Here is a 16,436-nt window from a genome sequence, read left to right as displayed (position 1 = left end):
GATCCCTTCAAATAGCGAACCTACTGTGTTAAAAATAAAGTTGTGTTAAATACTTGTGATGATATACCTTGTTGAGTTTCTTGCCGGATTCTTCTCAACAGAGGTTTTTCCGAACCGGTGGTAGATTTTTTTTGACATTCATAAGTGCTTGTTATAGCCTAAATTGAATTTATAAAGATATTTTGACTTTGACTTTGACTTTATCTATCTTTGAAAAAACTCAGTGTGGATTTGTATAATTTTGATTTAACCTGAATTTTGGATTCTAGATTAGAAAAAAAAAAACTTCTTTCGCTAATTGGCTTGGATGGACTTATCTACATTTGAAAAAAGTGTCATATGGAGTTATCTGATTTCGATAAAATATTATGATTTTTAACTGTATTTTTCTCAAAAACCACACGGAATTATACTTAACCGATAAAATTGTAACAAAAATAGTTTTTTAACCTTTTATTTAATACCAAAATCTTAAAAAATCTCAGAATTGGATTTACTCGAGTTTGAAGTAAGCAACTCAAGTCTATCGTTACCATCTGCTAAAATATTTCGTAGCAACCAGAAGACACCTTGTAAAAAAAAACAGGTGACATATTCTAGCAATGCATCATCGTTAGTTGCTAACTTGTCCCTTCTCTTTCCAGGTATGTCCCTCACAAGAGTACGAGCGCAAACTTCACCCCGACGACCTGCCCCTCCTGGTCCAACGCGCGTGGCCGTCGGACAGCGACTGCCACTTCCGCGTACGGCGGAACCCTCGCGCGCCTCCGCTCCCGCCCCGCACCCCCGCGCCCGTCCGCGACCCCGAGGAAGAACCCTCCCGTGCCCTCTCAGCACTCTCCTTAGAGTCAGACAGTGACAACAGGAGATACAGCCCCGTATACAAGTTTCCGACCATTAGCTATTGCAAAGAAACAAAAAACGACTATCTCTACATCTGAGTATTAGAGTTAGAGACAAGACTCTTGTGCAGTGTAAATATGTGTTAAGTGTACATAACTGGCTTTACCTCAGTGTCGGTTAGAGGAGTGAAACCAAAGACGTTGCAATATGGCTTTGACTAACGTAAAGGGATATTTAACTGTAATTACAATGCAATGGAACATCGTTCATGAATTTATTTAGCGTCGCCGTCTATAATGAATAAGTGGAAAGATTTACTTACTTATTTTTTAACTGCTATTATTGTGTTTGCCTAAAATTGTATTATAAAATTTCGAGAAACGACGCAAAAGCGCTACCTTGCTATCTATAGCTTGAGATGAATACGGTATAACTTTTTTATAAAGTTGCTTATAATTTCACGTAATAGCAGATTGTTAAGGATAGGTACTGATGTAAAATAGGGCCTAACAATTTTTATTTTCTAGTCTTTCAATGTATCATCTCAGCCTAAAGCCTGTTTCCTTCTATGTTACCAAAATCTGACAGTAATGAAATTGGTATTTTGAATGTAAATTAATCTTGTAAATAATTAATATACTTAATTGTTAGCTAGTAGACACCAAAGAGGCAAGCGGAAATATATGAAATTAAAATTATTTTCCTGTTATGTATTGTACGTTTAATTTATTTATGCGAGCGCCGACAGGGGGCGCTGCGGATGTCGACGAATTTACTTCAACGCCTGTAATAAAACACATCGTTTTTCATAAAATTGGACATTTTATTTTAGCACTCAAACCCTCCGAGCACATTCACGTCGTCAAAGAAAACGGCCACTCGATATAAAGTATTTTTATTTACAAATGAAGTACAGACGATGCAATATAATTACAGAGTATGTATGTTCAAAAAATGGGAAACGGATAATATCTAACGGTACTAAAATTATTTATGTAAAATTTTATACATTCCACGCGAGCTCCATACTTTTCGAATGCGACAGCGTCACTAGCCTAAACTCTCTCTGGTCACGCGGCTGAGCCCGTGCCGCGGCTCGCGCGCCGCCCCCAGGCAGTGAGAGGACGTTACGCGCTAACTGTACAGAAACAGGGCGGGGGCCGCGCGGCACTGGCCTGCTGCAAAACAACCGTCTCGAAGAAAGCACCACGACAACTAGCAGGCGGCGGCGGCGGCGGCTAAACGGCGTTGAGCGCGCGGCGAGACGGGCCGTACTCGTCAGGCGGCTCGCGCTCGCGGCGCGCGCGCTCCTCGCGCGGGAACCCCTCGCGCGCGTACTCCGACCGCGCGTACGCGTCGCGTGTGTAGTCGTGCCCGTACGCCTCGCGGCCGTACGCCTCGCCGTAGCCCTCCGGGTACTCCCGCGCGTCGCGAGGGTCCCGGCTCTCGCGCCCGTAGCGCGCGTACCGCTCGCGCGGGTCCCGCGGGTCCCGCATGTCCCGCGGGTCCCGCGCGTCCCGCAAGTCCCGCGGGTCCCGCAGCTCCCGCGGGTCGCGCGTCTCTCGCGGGTAGTACTCCTCCTCCTCGAGGCGGTCCGGCCGAGGCTGTCGAGATCTCCCACCTGCGAAAAGCACGAGCCGAGATCAAAAAGATACTCTATTCCAACTCGAGATGCAAGGAACCCTCGAGCTGAGACATCTTTTTATCAGTGCCGAGAAATCGGCACTCGTAATATTGTACAAAAAAACGTCTCGGCCGGTTTGGATCAATCCAGCACACTGCAAACATCACACTCGGGCCGGGACAGGTATCACGCCGCACTCGGGGGCACGCGCACTTACGGCCCGTAAGCTACGAGACTAGACTGAGGGACATCTGCGCGATAGCTTCTCCGGACTGGCGCACCTTGCCGGGGCACGGCAGCACAATCTCCGCGGAAGGCGGCGGCGACGGCGTGGCTGTGAAGAAGCACGCGGTCAAGCGACACGGCAGCGAGGCCCTAGAGTAGCTGGGCGCCGGGCGAGTCGGCGAAGCTAGGCGAGGAACATCTGTGGCTGGGCACTGTTAGCGATGTGTGGCTTGCTCGGGAATATCACTCACGCATGAATCCTCAACCCGACATCATGGGCAGTGTACCGCTAATTTACTACCAGTACTATGTAGGTACTGCTTTGACACTGGACAGTAAAGTCGCGGTATCTTACTCGTAACGTCGGGAAGTAGGTTCGTTGGCGAAACCTAAGCAGAACAGTTAGTAGAAGCGACACCCTCAATCGTCTAGTGAAGCGGGTTATGCCGCTAGAAAGTGGTTGCAACCTGAGTGAGGGCTCTCGCCGACGTTTCTGCTATATTATGTATGTATACATCTGGAATATATGGTCTTCGCTCCACGGTTAGTGCGCCTGGCCTGACGCTTGGACTGAAATGAATATGGAAGTCAGTGGCGCGTGGGCAGGGTACAGTGCAATAAGTAGGGCTGCGCTTACAAGGGTGGGCACTGGATAGCTTAATTAAGTAACAAAACAACATAACATTTAATCAATGACTGTTAAGAGTTAGAAACCTTCTGGTGAAATGATTCAGAAAGGAGATTAATATGACATAATCACTACTAAAATATTAATAAACTACAAGATTAGTAGAGTACTACATAAAAGTGCAAATTACAAACAGTATCTAATAAACTATATTGCATTCATCTAAGTTCTTAGGTACTTATTACAAACAGCCGTAACCTTGTCCTGCGGTATATCCTTATTCTAATAAGTATAGTATCATTGTACTGATAAAGGAAGCTACTGGGGCATTTATAATAAAAGTTATACTGCGGTTCCAACTTACGGCGGTTTACCTTTAAGTATTTTTCCGTGACTTTCTAACATTGCATTACTATTTTATTGTACCCACAAAGCACTTATGACAGAAGCAATTTGGTCATGGATACGTCGTGTCGTGTTCGCATTTGTATGCTTTAATTTTGATAAATGCCTCAAGTGTGTAAATCTAAGAGCTACGCTTTCTGACGCGGGTGAACTTTGCGGGCGCACGCCTGCGGGTGCGGGTGCAAAAATCCGTCGCAAACGACGCGTCTACCCGCTCCGTGCAAACCGCGACAGTTAGCGTAGACCCTAAAGGGATCATTATGTCGTAAGTGCACTGTGATTAGAACATGTCACAAAACGCCATTTTGCTTCTAACGAAATCCTTCTTTTGTTTTGTTTAAGTACTTATGGAAAATCAGTCTATCCCGATGCTTACTTTGCGTACAAAAAAAAATGTAGATTTATTTCTCTATCTCGGGAGAATACGAAACATCAATGAATATGGTATGTGCCAAAATTGCGCGTTGTCTGTCCGTCATTCATGTTAATCTTTTAAAGGTAAGTATAGATAGATTAAATCAAGTTTCAAATGACTACATAATTATTTCGTGCAATACAGTAATTTGAAAAGATACAAGTTGCCGTAACGGAAAAACCTGAAGGGCACTTCTTGTTGTTTAGCAAACTTGAAATTTCAAGTACCTGAAGATACCTACAAAAGGAACGGATAGGGTACAGAATTCGGTGCGCGTGTTCGACTCGCACTTGACAGGTTTTTATAGTAGGTTTTCCAACCATACGAGATCCAATCTTATACCGGGTGTGGCCTGTAATACGAGCAAATAATTAAAACATAGATCGTACTCGTCAAACTAAACAACATTAATGAGCGACTCTTAAAAATACAAATTAAATACTGTTATCAATGTAAATAGAATAACGATATTTTGACTTTGATTGACTTTGACGCCATCCTAGAACACAACGACGTCGCCTGTCACGGTACAAACATCAAGCGTTTTGCTTTACATTACTTTATTGAATCAGGCGTTACTTTGCGGAGGTCCATATCAATGAACTAAAAGAATTTCCTTGCTCACCCGCGACCTTACGATAGCTAAGCTTATGCAAAATATGCGTGACCATGCAGTTCCTCCACCTCCACACTGTAAGAACACACACAAATCACACACACCCATCTATCACCACCACCACACCACACTGACGCGTTTCGAACTCAACCAGAGCTCATCTTCAGAGTGACACAACCGTACACCATGCTACCAGTTGTTAGACTAACAAGTGTGGAGGTGGAGGAACTGCATGAACACGCATATTTTGCATAAGCTTAGCTATCGTATGGTCGCGGGTGAGCAAGGAAATTCTTTTAGTTCATTTACATTACTTCTTCGAATAAACTTTAAAAGTGTAATAAAAATAAAAGTCACTGAACCAATGTTGTTCAATTTGACGAGTAGGTACGATCTATGTTTTAATTCATCATCATCATCATCATCATGTCAGTCAAAAGACGTCCACTGCTGGACATAGGCCTCCCCCAAGGCTCTCCACTCAGACCGGTCTTGTGCTTTCCGCATCCACCGCGATCCCGCGATCTTAACCAAGTCGTCGCTCCATCTGGTTGGAGACCTACCGACAGCTCGTCTCCTGGTCCGCGGACGCCATTCAAGAACCTTAATGTTTTAACTATTTACTAATACTACTGGCCTCACCCGGTATAAGAATCAGTAACAGCGCGGTAGGGAAGTGGGTCCATCATCATTATAGCAACGTTTCCTCTGCCAAAACGACGCCGTGTAAACCTTAGACTCAAACTACTAATTACGAGCAGAAAACGCTCTGTTCCATGCAATCCTACAAGCACGTAGAACATAGTCTATGAGTTTAGTATTAGTTACCTCTTTCCCTCTCAAAGGTGTAGGAGTCCGCTCTGTCCCGGTGGCCTCCGGAGTGAGCGGGGGGATCAACAGAGGGCACACATGGTTACGCACACACAGTGTTAAATAGCAAAGAAGTATATAATGGATTAATTCAGGCATTCAGGCGTTATGTCAAGAACCACTGTTTGTGTAGAGGCAAGCTAAAATTGTTAGTTCAGTGAAGTATACCATGAAACGATCGTTAATTTGAAATTTGACATATTAGCGTATGTTACAAAAGAGTTATATTTAAGCAGCCTCAACTGAAAATAATCCACCATTTTAATCTAGACTTTCCTGATACTCTAAGGGGCTGTTTCACCATCCGTTGATAAGTGTTAACTGACGGTTAAATGTGATGCCGACTCCGTCTATTCGAACAAAACAAATAGAGACAACAGATGGTGAAACAGCCCCTAAATTAACGTGGGGTATTATTTTGATTATACTCTTGATTTAACAGTTTATTAAGTTGCTGCATATTAGAGCATCAGTGGTAGTGACCAGTGGCTGCTTCCACTCATTATTGCTGTTTTATTAGATACTGACCTAAAATGTGCGTTAAAATTAAAAATTACTGGATCTGGAACTCTGGATAGACTTCAGACTCAGGCTTATTGCACGGTACAATTTCTCCGCGATTTACTCGGTATCACAGAACTATTCGAAAAATTGTATATTTTAAGCGAACATATAATTTTATTAGCCTTATTGCTGGCCATGAGTCGCTGTCACTAGTGGCCAAATATGCGGCAGCTCTGATACCAAAACAGTGGCAATATAATACGACACGACTGCAGCAGAAATCTGCCCATTCGGTTGATGGAATACTACCCAAACGGTATAGGTACAATGAATATGATCGTTGAATACATGTCGTAGCGCTTTAAGAAAAGAAAACGGATAAAATTATTGACAAAGAAAATATTAATAATTGAGATTGGTTTTTGGAGTATTTTTGTATTTTTTATTTCAACTCCAAATTTTGTTACTTTTACGGTCATCCCAACCCATGTCGAAAATACAAACTGAAACTGGGAATCGCACCCAGGTCCTCGGCATTCCGTGCCACGTGCTATACCACTACACCACCACTGGCCCAGCGCTGGTCTATTTTTCTGGTTTTTCTGTGCATCTACCGTAAACTGCTTCAACTTTGCCCTCTGGCCCCAACATTGCCTGATTCGATTTAGAGTCGATAACTCAGCACCCTTTAGGTTTTGAAACTTTTATCCCCCCGTAATAATAATTCCCGTGTAGATTAAAGTTTAAAACCTATAAGAGTGCTAAGTTATCGACTCTAAATCAAATCAGGCAATGTTAGGGCCAGAGGGCAAAGTTGAAATAGTTTACGGTATGTTTCAGTTTGTATTTTCGATATTAATAATTGATATTAAGATCAGTTGCCGCCGAGACAAAATGCAATGCAACGCAGCATTTTTCATTGAGAGGAATGCATCAAATGAGTACTCGTCGCCATATTCTTTCATTTAAAATGTAGCATCATGTCGCGTCGTCGTCTCAGTGTAAACTGACTCTTACTTATACTTCTAGAAATAAGTGTACCTAAGAGAAAAATATTCGTAAGATTGGTTTTTTGGAATCTTTTTGTATTTTTTATTTCAATTCCAAATTTTTTTTTTACGGTCATCCCGTAAAACCTAAATTGAAAATACAAACTGAAATAAAGACCATCAGTGGTGTAGCGGTATAGCACGCGGTACGGATTACCGAGGACCTGGGTTCGATTCCCAGTGATGGTCTTATTTTTCTGTTTTTTCTGTGCATCTTTATTTCAGTTTGTATTTTCAAAAATATTCGTGTTCATTTTACACAGTTGGAGATCAAGTGCATAAAGTTGCTCGTTGTTAATATGCATTAGTACCTAAACATTTAACTTGTTTACAACAAGATATAAAGCAACGACAACAACATATAAAAAAGGTAGCCATTGATTTTTTGGCACCAAAACCAGACCTGGTACAGTCAGCAGCAGAAGTAGATGAACAGTTGTGGTGCTCAAAATAATCTAAACTCTCTCTTACTATCTTGGCAGTAGAGTCGTGTGTAGATTATTTTGAACACCGTAAAGTGTAGAGAAAGATGTAATTTTGCCATCCCATTTTATGGGAAAGTTCGTATTTATCATGCTTTCTCATCTATATGAAATTATATTGTAACGGATAACTCACGTCTTAAATCGAGTTTAGCTCGACTGTTTCGGGCAATTTCGTAGCCCTTCTTCAAAGGAGCACGCGACTCGGCGGCTGCCGCAACACGCGCACTACGCGCAGCAGAGCGGAGCAGAGAGCAAAGCGGTGGCCCGAAACAAGCCCGAAACATGTCCAGCTAAACTCGATTTAAGACGTGAGTTATTCGTAACGATATCATTTAATATAAGTGAGTCTTACGGTAGTTTCATGCTTTCTCATCTAGCTTACTAAAGCTTACTGAAGCTATTTAAAAAGACAAGATAATCCAAAAATATCCGCCAAATGCGATGGAAAACATTTTTGAATAGATCTGTAACCGCTCATTCACTTCTACTGTTCACTGTACCATCAGGCACTTGTCTCACCGCCAGCGAGGAAACGATTGGCTATCGACTATTTTCTCGCTCAAGAAACGAACAAAAGATATAAGATCCTGTGTGAGTAAAAGAGACACATATATTAATAGTTGATCGCTGGCTGTTCACACTGTCGGCGAGAACTCGCTCTTACATCTTTTGTCGCAGCAACAAGAGCTATAAAACTCGCTGAGCTATAGAAACTCGCTCAGCGATGTCAGCTTGGCGGCCGCCCCGCACGAGCGAGTCGAGTGGAGCGAGTAATCGCCCGTCGCACGCGAACACTCGCTTACAGCCGAGCGACAAAACTACACTCGCTTCTCGCTGCTCGCCCACTCGTTTCTAGTTACTCGCTCTACTCGCTTCTCGCTCATCGTCGGCGGTGGGACAAGTGCCTCAATACCATCATGAACATACCAGTCTCATATTATTATTACATAAGTTTTAGCCCAAAAGTTATTTTTCCAGGCTCCTAACGATATGTGGCGTGGTGACGTCACTCTGTGTAGACTTACCAGGTTGCGCGTGGTGCGCTACCGCATGCGGCGTGTGGTGTGCGGCATGCGGCAGCGGCCGCGGCACTTGCGACACCGCGGGCGGGTGCGTCGCGCGCCAGTAAGCCTGGAAAACATATTTTTTTATGAAACAAAATGTAAAACATAATAAATGCGAAAGTGTGTGTGTTTGTATGCTTGTCCGTCTTTCACGTCGAAAGGAGCGACAAATCGACGTGATTTTTGGCATAGAGATTGTTTACGGGCTACAGAGTGACATAGGCTACTTTTTATCCCCGAAAAATACACAGTTCCCGAGGGAACAGCGCGTGATAACCGAATTCCACGCGGGCGAAGCCGCGGGCAAAAGCTACTCGTAATAAATTCAGAGAAAATATGAAAAATATGGAATATAAAATGTTGTACTAAAATTACAAGATTTCTGCGCGAAATGGTCTCCTCGGGTGGAACCAGCGCTGGTCTTTCACGGAAAGAGCGACAAATCGACTGTATTTACAGTATCTCGATGTGGTTTGGGAAGAGTGCATAGGCTACTTTTTATAGACCTATACCTTCCCGAGGCAAAGCGCGTGATACCGAATTCCACGCGGGCTCAAAAAGCTACTGTGCGATAATACATTCAGAGAAAATTACCCTGGATGTTGTTCTAAAATTACAAGTTTCTCGCAAATCCTCATGGAACCCAGCGCTGGAGGCTAGCGAGGCACTTAAATATCATAGACTGTATTGTACAGTATCTCGTATGTGGTTTGAGGAAGCCGTGCTGGCCTATTATTTAGACCTATACCTTCTCAAGCAAAGGATCATAGGCTCAAAGCACGCGGCCACGCCATACAAAATACGCGTTCTTATCTACATAGGCAGACGAGTCGTAACGCGTCAATTGTGCGTTAGACACACATGACTATGCAAAATATACTATTATGTTATGGCTTAATGTGTAAATAAATGTAATGTTAATCATATAATTTAAACCTACTTAAAAGACCTTGTTTTAAGCATTATTATTTTAATACAAAAATAATGCTACAAATTAACGAATTATTGGTAAATTAGTTAACCATGTATTAAACGCGATACTTTTAGTGTTATACAATAATAATAAATAAATATATACGGTCTAATAGGAGAGAGATAATCTAATATCTTTAACATCTCAAGGAACTCGCTACCAGAAGGCCGTACTTCTGGACACGGCACGCATCGTCCGGAGGTTCCTCACTCTGCGGCCCTGACCACTGGTAGCTTGGGCCCTACCCCGTCACCGGCGGCAAACTAGGTTAGGTTTTTATAATATTTTTATTTTGTATGTACGTTTCTGTATTTTACTTTTTATAACTATTATAAAAACCTAAACCTAAGAATGAAAGAAAAATAAAGAACATAATAATAATTTATTTATTCAGACAACTTGATCCAAAACTTTGTTAGTATTTCCTTAAGACTATGTTAGTTATCATAGCTAGCCAGTGAACGTGTATTTTTAATTAGGCGTTGCATAATTGAGCACTCATTTCTTACAGCTAATGTCTTCAGGAGACTATTTGGGCTATTTAAATGAAGCGTTTGGTTCATGAAAAACACGGAATGTGCAACACATCTCTGGTGGAAACGGAGCCTTATACTGCAGATCTGTACGGCAATAGATACCCGTTGAACCAGCCAGGACTCAGACCCTTACCTCTAAGTAATCGGCGATGTGTTCGCAGGCCTCCTCGAGCTGGTTCTCGTCGAGAATGACGTCAAACATCTCCGGGGGGCACTGCGAAAGTTTCTCCGCCGCCACCATCTGCACCGACAGGTTCTTGCTCTGTCCTTTGCCCCGCGATTTGATCAGCCGCTGTAACACCTGGAACATCGTGACGGGGAATTAAAGCTAACATCAATGCTGCTGGGCATAGAAAATGAGACTGTTTGGGATTTAGTTCGCACGCGGGTCCAGAATGATGTGGAAACTTCTCAGATATACCATTAAAATTCTTATCCACAGGTGAAATTTCATCATGTTAGCCGAAGTACGTCCACTGCTGGACGTAGGCCTCCCCGAAGGCTCTCCACTCAGACCGGTCTTGTGGCTATCCGCATCCACCGCGATCCCGCGATCTTAACCAGGTCGTCGCTTCGTCTTGTTGGAGGCCTACCGACAGCTCGTCTCCCGGTCCGCGGACGCTATTCGAGAATCTTCTGACCCCATCGGCCATCAGTCCTACGAGCAATGCCCCGCCCACTGCCACTTCAGTTTCGCAATTCTTCGGGCTATTACGGTAACCGTAGTTCTACTGCGGATATCATCATTTCTGATTCTATCCCGCAGAGAAACCCCGAGCATGAAACCCTGGTGGTAGGTGAATTTTGATTCTGAGAAATTCAGGGATGACAGATCTGTGGCTACATTGTCTAACGCTCTGGCGCTCATGATCGCATTCACCATCTCTTTCTATCATCGTCCTACGCCGTGTGACAGAAAGAAGTAGTGAAAACGATCGTGATTCTAAGTGCGTTAGGCAATAAGGCCTCAGAGAGACAATTTTATTGTGTACCTAACGTTTCTGACACTCGCGATCACAATCAAATGACAGTTTTTGTATGTGAAAACCGTCATTTGATTGTGATCGTGTGTATCAGAAACGTTAAGCAATAGGCCCTCTGGTTCGAATCCGTACCTGCCTTCTCGAGAGTACAGGTCAAAGTACGGCTTTTTATGCAATTTGTATTAAGAAGCGTTTCCACTAGAGATGTGCGAGGACGTGTTGCGAGGAATGTTTTCATTAACCAATGGAAACGCTTCATTTACCTCGCCTCGCACCTCTCAGCTGTTTCCACCAGAGATGTGCTGTGCGAGGATGTGTAAATGAAGAGTTTCTATTGGTTAATGAAAAACACATCCCTCGCAACATATCCTCGCACATTATTGGTGGAAACGCTGCTTTAGCATCAAAATCTCACTGTCCACAAGGGCATAAGATTTCTCTGTTAGAAGAGACGGATGTATTATGTGACTCGAAGCCTTGATATTCTACTTCCAAGTTTAATGACAAAAAGTATGTTTGCAAATGCGGCCCGCTAATTATTTATAGTAGTAATAAGACAATAATTTTAAATACACATAAAATGAAACAAAATAACTCGCGAACGTCCAAACGACATTCCGAGCGCATTCATGAACAAAATGGCGATACGGTCACCGCAATAACTGCGTACCTAGTAAGTACAGCAAAATACTGGTACGGTCAAATACCGTACTATACATCACGAATCTACTTCTAAAGACAAGCAAGTCGTTGGGGAGATAAAAATAGCAAAACAAAGATCATTAAGGGTGCTTAAGAGTACGTGTAATTCTGCTGACTAAATGACTATGACAACAAATTATAGCATGGAGGATGAGGTGACAAATAATCATTTCTTAATACAGCTAACTACAAAGCTACATACAAAGAAACTACGACGATTGACAGGACACCTACGAGTATAATCCTAAAAACTAAACACGATGTTTTCCATCTAAACGTGTTTTTAAGAACAGTGAACTACTACAGCAAAACTCGTCTCACCTTAGGACTAGAGATCTTCAGGTACACAATCGTGGGTGCGAGCGAGGTCTTAGCGAGCTGAGAGGGATGGTTGATGGTGTCGCAGTCTAACACCACGAGCTGCAGCGTGCGCGCCAAGTCGAATATCCTCTCGATCTCCGCCTGCAGAAACCAGGAGTTAACAGGGAAAAGGACAGTCGCAGCTAGGCCATGTACCGCAAGACCATAACGTGAGATTCCAGCGAATGAGCTCGTGATATGGTTAATACTTTCGATTGTCAGCCAACATGTACTGAACCAGCAGTTTTAGGTGAATCAAATGCGGTGAGTCTCAATGTGGTGGTTAAGACAGCATTTTATGAAACAAATTTCAAACTACAGCAAATTATATTCGTTACTGCAAATGTAAGCTTAATGAGTGTTTGAAAGTTAAAGTGTTAAAAAATTTTAGTTACTTGCTGAAGCAGTGATCAAACTGCTTAGCACCTATCTTAACTAGTATTGTTTAGTTAATTTATTGTTTATTTCTGGTTAGTTAAAATTTGGCCCCAATTTCCTAACTACGACACAGATAATGTGACATGCGTTTAGGTAATCAACGACGACAATCATCAGGCATTAAAATCAGTATGTTAGGAGTTAGGAAAGTGTTGTGAGTGTCAATGAGTAAGTTCAAACCAAGCATTACGACGCATCTGTACTCCACAGTGACCTCAATACTCGTGCCTCTTCGTTGAGTGTAAATGGAATCATGCTGCGTGCTTAGTATTGTCATTTTACACAAGTGTGTCTATTAATTTCAATACTGAATGTTAATATTCAGCTACTTTTTTAATTGTAACAAGATGTTACATTCTCGATTCTACTTCATCGTTCATTCGTTTTGAATAATGCTTCAAGTTGTAACCGTAGCGTGAATTTTTTTGTTGTCATAGTGTTTGTCACGCGTGATAAGTTCACGTCGCGTTGGATTCAGAGGACGGGTGAAAGGTATCCACCGCGGAGTAGAGAGCGCTCGCACGTCGGTACTAGCATTAATCTACGATGAGCACGACAATAGGCACAACCAGGCGCACCTGAACCTCGGCTAAACAATTCGTTCTCGAATTAGCCCTGTCCATAATCGGTTTCTTTGGCGGGTTATTGAGTAAGGAGCGTTTTGCCAGCGATATGTCCGCTGACACCCGGGTGATGATGATCCTGGAACATGAAGCGGCGGTATATTACCTGCACCTCGGCAAGGCACGTGGAACGCGAGTTGGATCGTTCCATGATAGCTCGCTTCGACGGGTTGTTCAGCAGCGAGCGCTTCGCTAGAGATATGTCTGCCATCACTCGAGTTATTATTATCCTGCAACGTTAATTTTGCTTACGTATGTTTAAGGCCGATTCGAAGCTATTTCTGTGCAGGCTAGTATAGTGCCAATCGTTAGCTGTGCTAATTGCTAGTTGTCGCTACAGAAGGAACTATAACCATTATCTAGGTCGGATTCTCTAAAAGCGTTTTTTTGTTTAATCAAGACAATTCTAAGTGTACGTTAAATTTGCTACGTAACCGGCTACCTTCTAGCTTCAACAAATATTCTGTAAAAATAAGTAGATACTTAACCATTTACGTCTAAATCTAATCAAAACAATACAGGAGTCATAACTAGACTAAAATAAATTACATTCATGTTTAATTATTAAATCCACATTTGCTCAACTGACAATTTAATCAGAACAGCAAATGTGTGACTGTCGTCATGGTTCACGAAAATGTCTCACCTGCCCTCAAACCTTCTCTTCAGGAAATCAAAGAGCGCTTTCTGCATCATGTCCGTGACCTCGTATCCCTTGAGCGAGGGTCCGACCAGCACCACGGGTCGCATGGAAGGCACTACGTCGTACGGCGTGCACGCCTCTTGCTTCTTGAAGAACGGCTTCCGTTTCTCCTTGTTGGCGGGTAGGGCGCCTGCGCCGCGGCCCCGGCCAGCAGAGTCCGAGTCCTCACCTATGGTATTGAGCTTGTTAGAGAGTATTAAGGTTATATTCCCGGTGGAGTACCACTGATTATCCAGCTGAAAACGGAAATGACTTCAGAGAACTTCAAATTTTGGTCCTTCGAATTCATAGAATTGATAATTTTGTTGTATATTGGATATTTTGTTTTTAAAGAAAGTGAAAATAACTTTTTTGAGTGCACATTAGCATGTATTTATGGTAATTTCTGTTCCGTGCGTTCAGCATTTTTGTATCAGGATTTAGCAGTTACTTGTTAAGGTAGAAAAATACTTCGACTTAGACTATTGAAGAGTTTTTAACTATAATAATTCAATGTGCATGCTATATATTTATAAATAATGGTAAACATCCATTATAAGTTCACCATTGTAAGAGAAGCCATCATTTCCAAAACTAACAATAACTAAAACATTGACACATATTGGATGCATTCGAATCCCTGGATAATATAAAAATGGACGTCCAAAATACTGAAAGAAAATTAAAAAAAAAGTATCATTTCAGTTATAATAAATTACATACTTAGGTAATTCTAACATTAAATAAAAAAATAATGAGGACGATATGGTACAATTTGAGACACGTGAAATAAAAAATAAACGTCAATAAACATAAAGTTAGTAAAGTAGACGGAAAGTCAACTTAGGAGGGCTGGTGAAAATTGGCGACATTTCCTGGTATTCAGGTAGGTAATGGGTGAAAGAGAGCTTACCTCGATCAAACGAAGTGACATCTGAAAACATGGCAAGAGTGAGTGCAACCGAACGCCGTGTTACGCGACACCCACACAAAGACCGAGGCGACAACATGAACAATATCCAAAATTATTATGTAGTTGGTACAGTAACTCTAATCGTCAATTATTTCAAGACTCAATTACACCAGTACAAGACTAAAAAACTATTTATCCCGGGTTAGCCATTAATTATGAGTAAAAATTCTGGAAGGTTAAATTTTATATTGGGTCCCAATTTAATTCAAACATTGCTGACCGCATTTGCTGAAATTACCTAGCTAGTTAATTTTAATATTCATTTCTGAGCTAATATAAAGATTGTCAAAAAAATATTAACGAGTGAAAATTTAAGTATAACAGGGAAGTAAATGCGTTTATTATGAGGAGCTGAGGAGCTTATAGAAATTTAAAACACTCATTCCACCAATTGACATTTGATCGTTGTCTCCAATAATCTTTAGTGTACATAGGGTATCGCGTAACACCGACCAATGCCCAGGAAATCCCAGCAACTTCCACCCGAAACAACTATGGGTATGTGAGATGAAATGGTAGTACAAAGCAGTTATACATTCCATAGATAATTAATAATACTCGTATAATTACAGGACTATATAAAGGAGAATTTTGATTCGTTACATTCGAACCACAAGTGACATTGGACCATAGACTAGATAGTAGAAAAGCTCTAATAGAGGCCTATAGGGGTTTACTGATGTACACCGGAATTAACCATTCAAAACAATGACTAAGATACTCTATAAAGAACATAAAAGTCATGTCAACATTGTTAATAAAATATTACTTATGCCACTTGCAATTTAGATTATAGTCTTCTTCGATGCTCCATATCACATAACAGCCAATAACACCGAACCACGACTACACATACACGATCGCCTTGCTTTTCTATAGTTAGGTACTGTTGCTTGATTTTGTTATTGGAAATTGATTAATTTTCAACAGAAAAGGATTAAGGATTAGAAAGAGCTAGACGATCAGTAAAGAAGATACAAACAACTGCGTTGTACGTGACGCACCAGACAAAACGGAGTGTGATGAGTTCAAAATCGATCGTGGCAATAAAGAGATGATGGTTTACATTCTTCACTTGATGATCAACCAATCAAACTTGAGACAATATTAAATCAATACCTAATTTTTATTTCAAAAGATACCTGGTCGAGCAATGTGTCAAGTTCAGAATCGAACGATTATCTCCTTATACAAACAAATTAAGTTAGTGCGTGCAACAATTAGAGAGTTATCTGCATTAAATTATTCTGCAGTAGCATTCCCTTATAATAATTTGTCTCGTTTTGTCTGGCACATGATATAAGCGGTCCGTGGACGGTCAAACATTCTGCCAGAGCCCCATCGATCTATTATCAGTGATTTGCTCAAGTTTTTTATCACATCATCAATAAATGGAGTCCCTTTCATTTCAGAACAATACTGGTTTAATTTGAGTTGT

At 41.7% G+C, this 16,436-nt stretch overlaps 2 protein-coding genes across 15 annotated transcripts in view; one reads left to right on the top strand and one right to left on the bottom strand.

Moving 5' to 3' along the window:
* The window catches only part of rau (RA domain-containing protein rau), a 125,073-nt gene extending 123,416 nt beyond the window's left edge, over positions 1-1,657 (top strand). Inside the window, exon 5 of the mRNA XM_074086199.1 lies at positions 645-1,657. Coding sequence (XP_073942300.1) covers positions 645-941 — 297 coding nt within the window. The 3' untranslated portion in view covers positions 942-1,657. The remainder of the gene's footprint in view (positions 1-644) is intronic.
* Positions 1,658-1,722: 65 nt separating this feature from the next.
* The window catches only part of Ca-beta (Calcium channel protein beta subunit), a 209,158-nt gene continuing 194,444 nt past the window's right edge, over positions 1,723-16,436 (bottom strand). For 9 of the 14 annotated variants that reach the window (XM_074086183.1, XM_074086188.1, XM_074086190.1 and 6 more), the window contains 7 exons: positions 13,990-14,215; positions 13,299-13,422; positions 12,244-12,384; positions 10,371-10,538; positions 8,692-8,795; positions 5,585-5,652; positions 1,723-2,464 (listed from right to left, as the gene is read on the bottom strand). In XM_074086183.1, the coding sequence (XP_073942284.1) occupies positions 2,082-2,464; positions 5,585-5,652; positions 8,692-8,795; positions 10,371-10,538; positions 12,244-12,384; positions 13,299-13,422; positions 13,990-14,215 (1,214 nt within the window). In that variant the 3' untranslated portion in view covers positions 1,723-2,081. Of the gene's footprint in view, positions 2,465-3,159; positions 3,263-5,584; positions 5,653-8,689; positions 8,796-10,370; positions 10,539-12,243; positions 12,385-13,298; positions 13,423-13,449; positions 13,574-13,989; positions 14,216-14,938; positions 14,960-16,436 lie in introns of all 14 variants that reach the window. The other 5 variants (XM_074086187.1, XM_074086189.1, XM_074086186.1 and 2 more) reach the window with 4 other exon arrangements.

Source organism: Choristoneura fumiferana, chromosome 3 (genome assembly GCF_025370935.1).
Source record: "Choristoneura fumiferana chromosome 3, NRCan_CFum_1, whole genome shotgun sequence".
NCBI lineage: Eukaryota > Metazoa > Arthropoda > Insecta > Lepidoptera > Tortricidae > Choristoneura > Choristoneura fumiferana.
The sequence above is the reverse complement of the archived record's forward strand: the minus strand, read 5'-3'. Positions and strand labels throughout refer to the sequence as shown.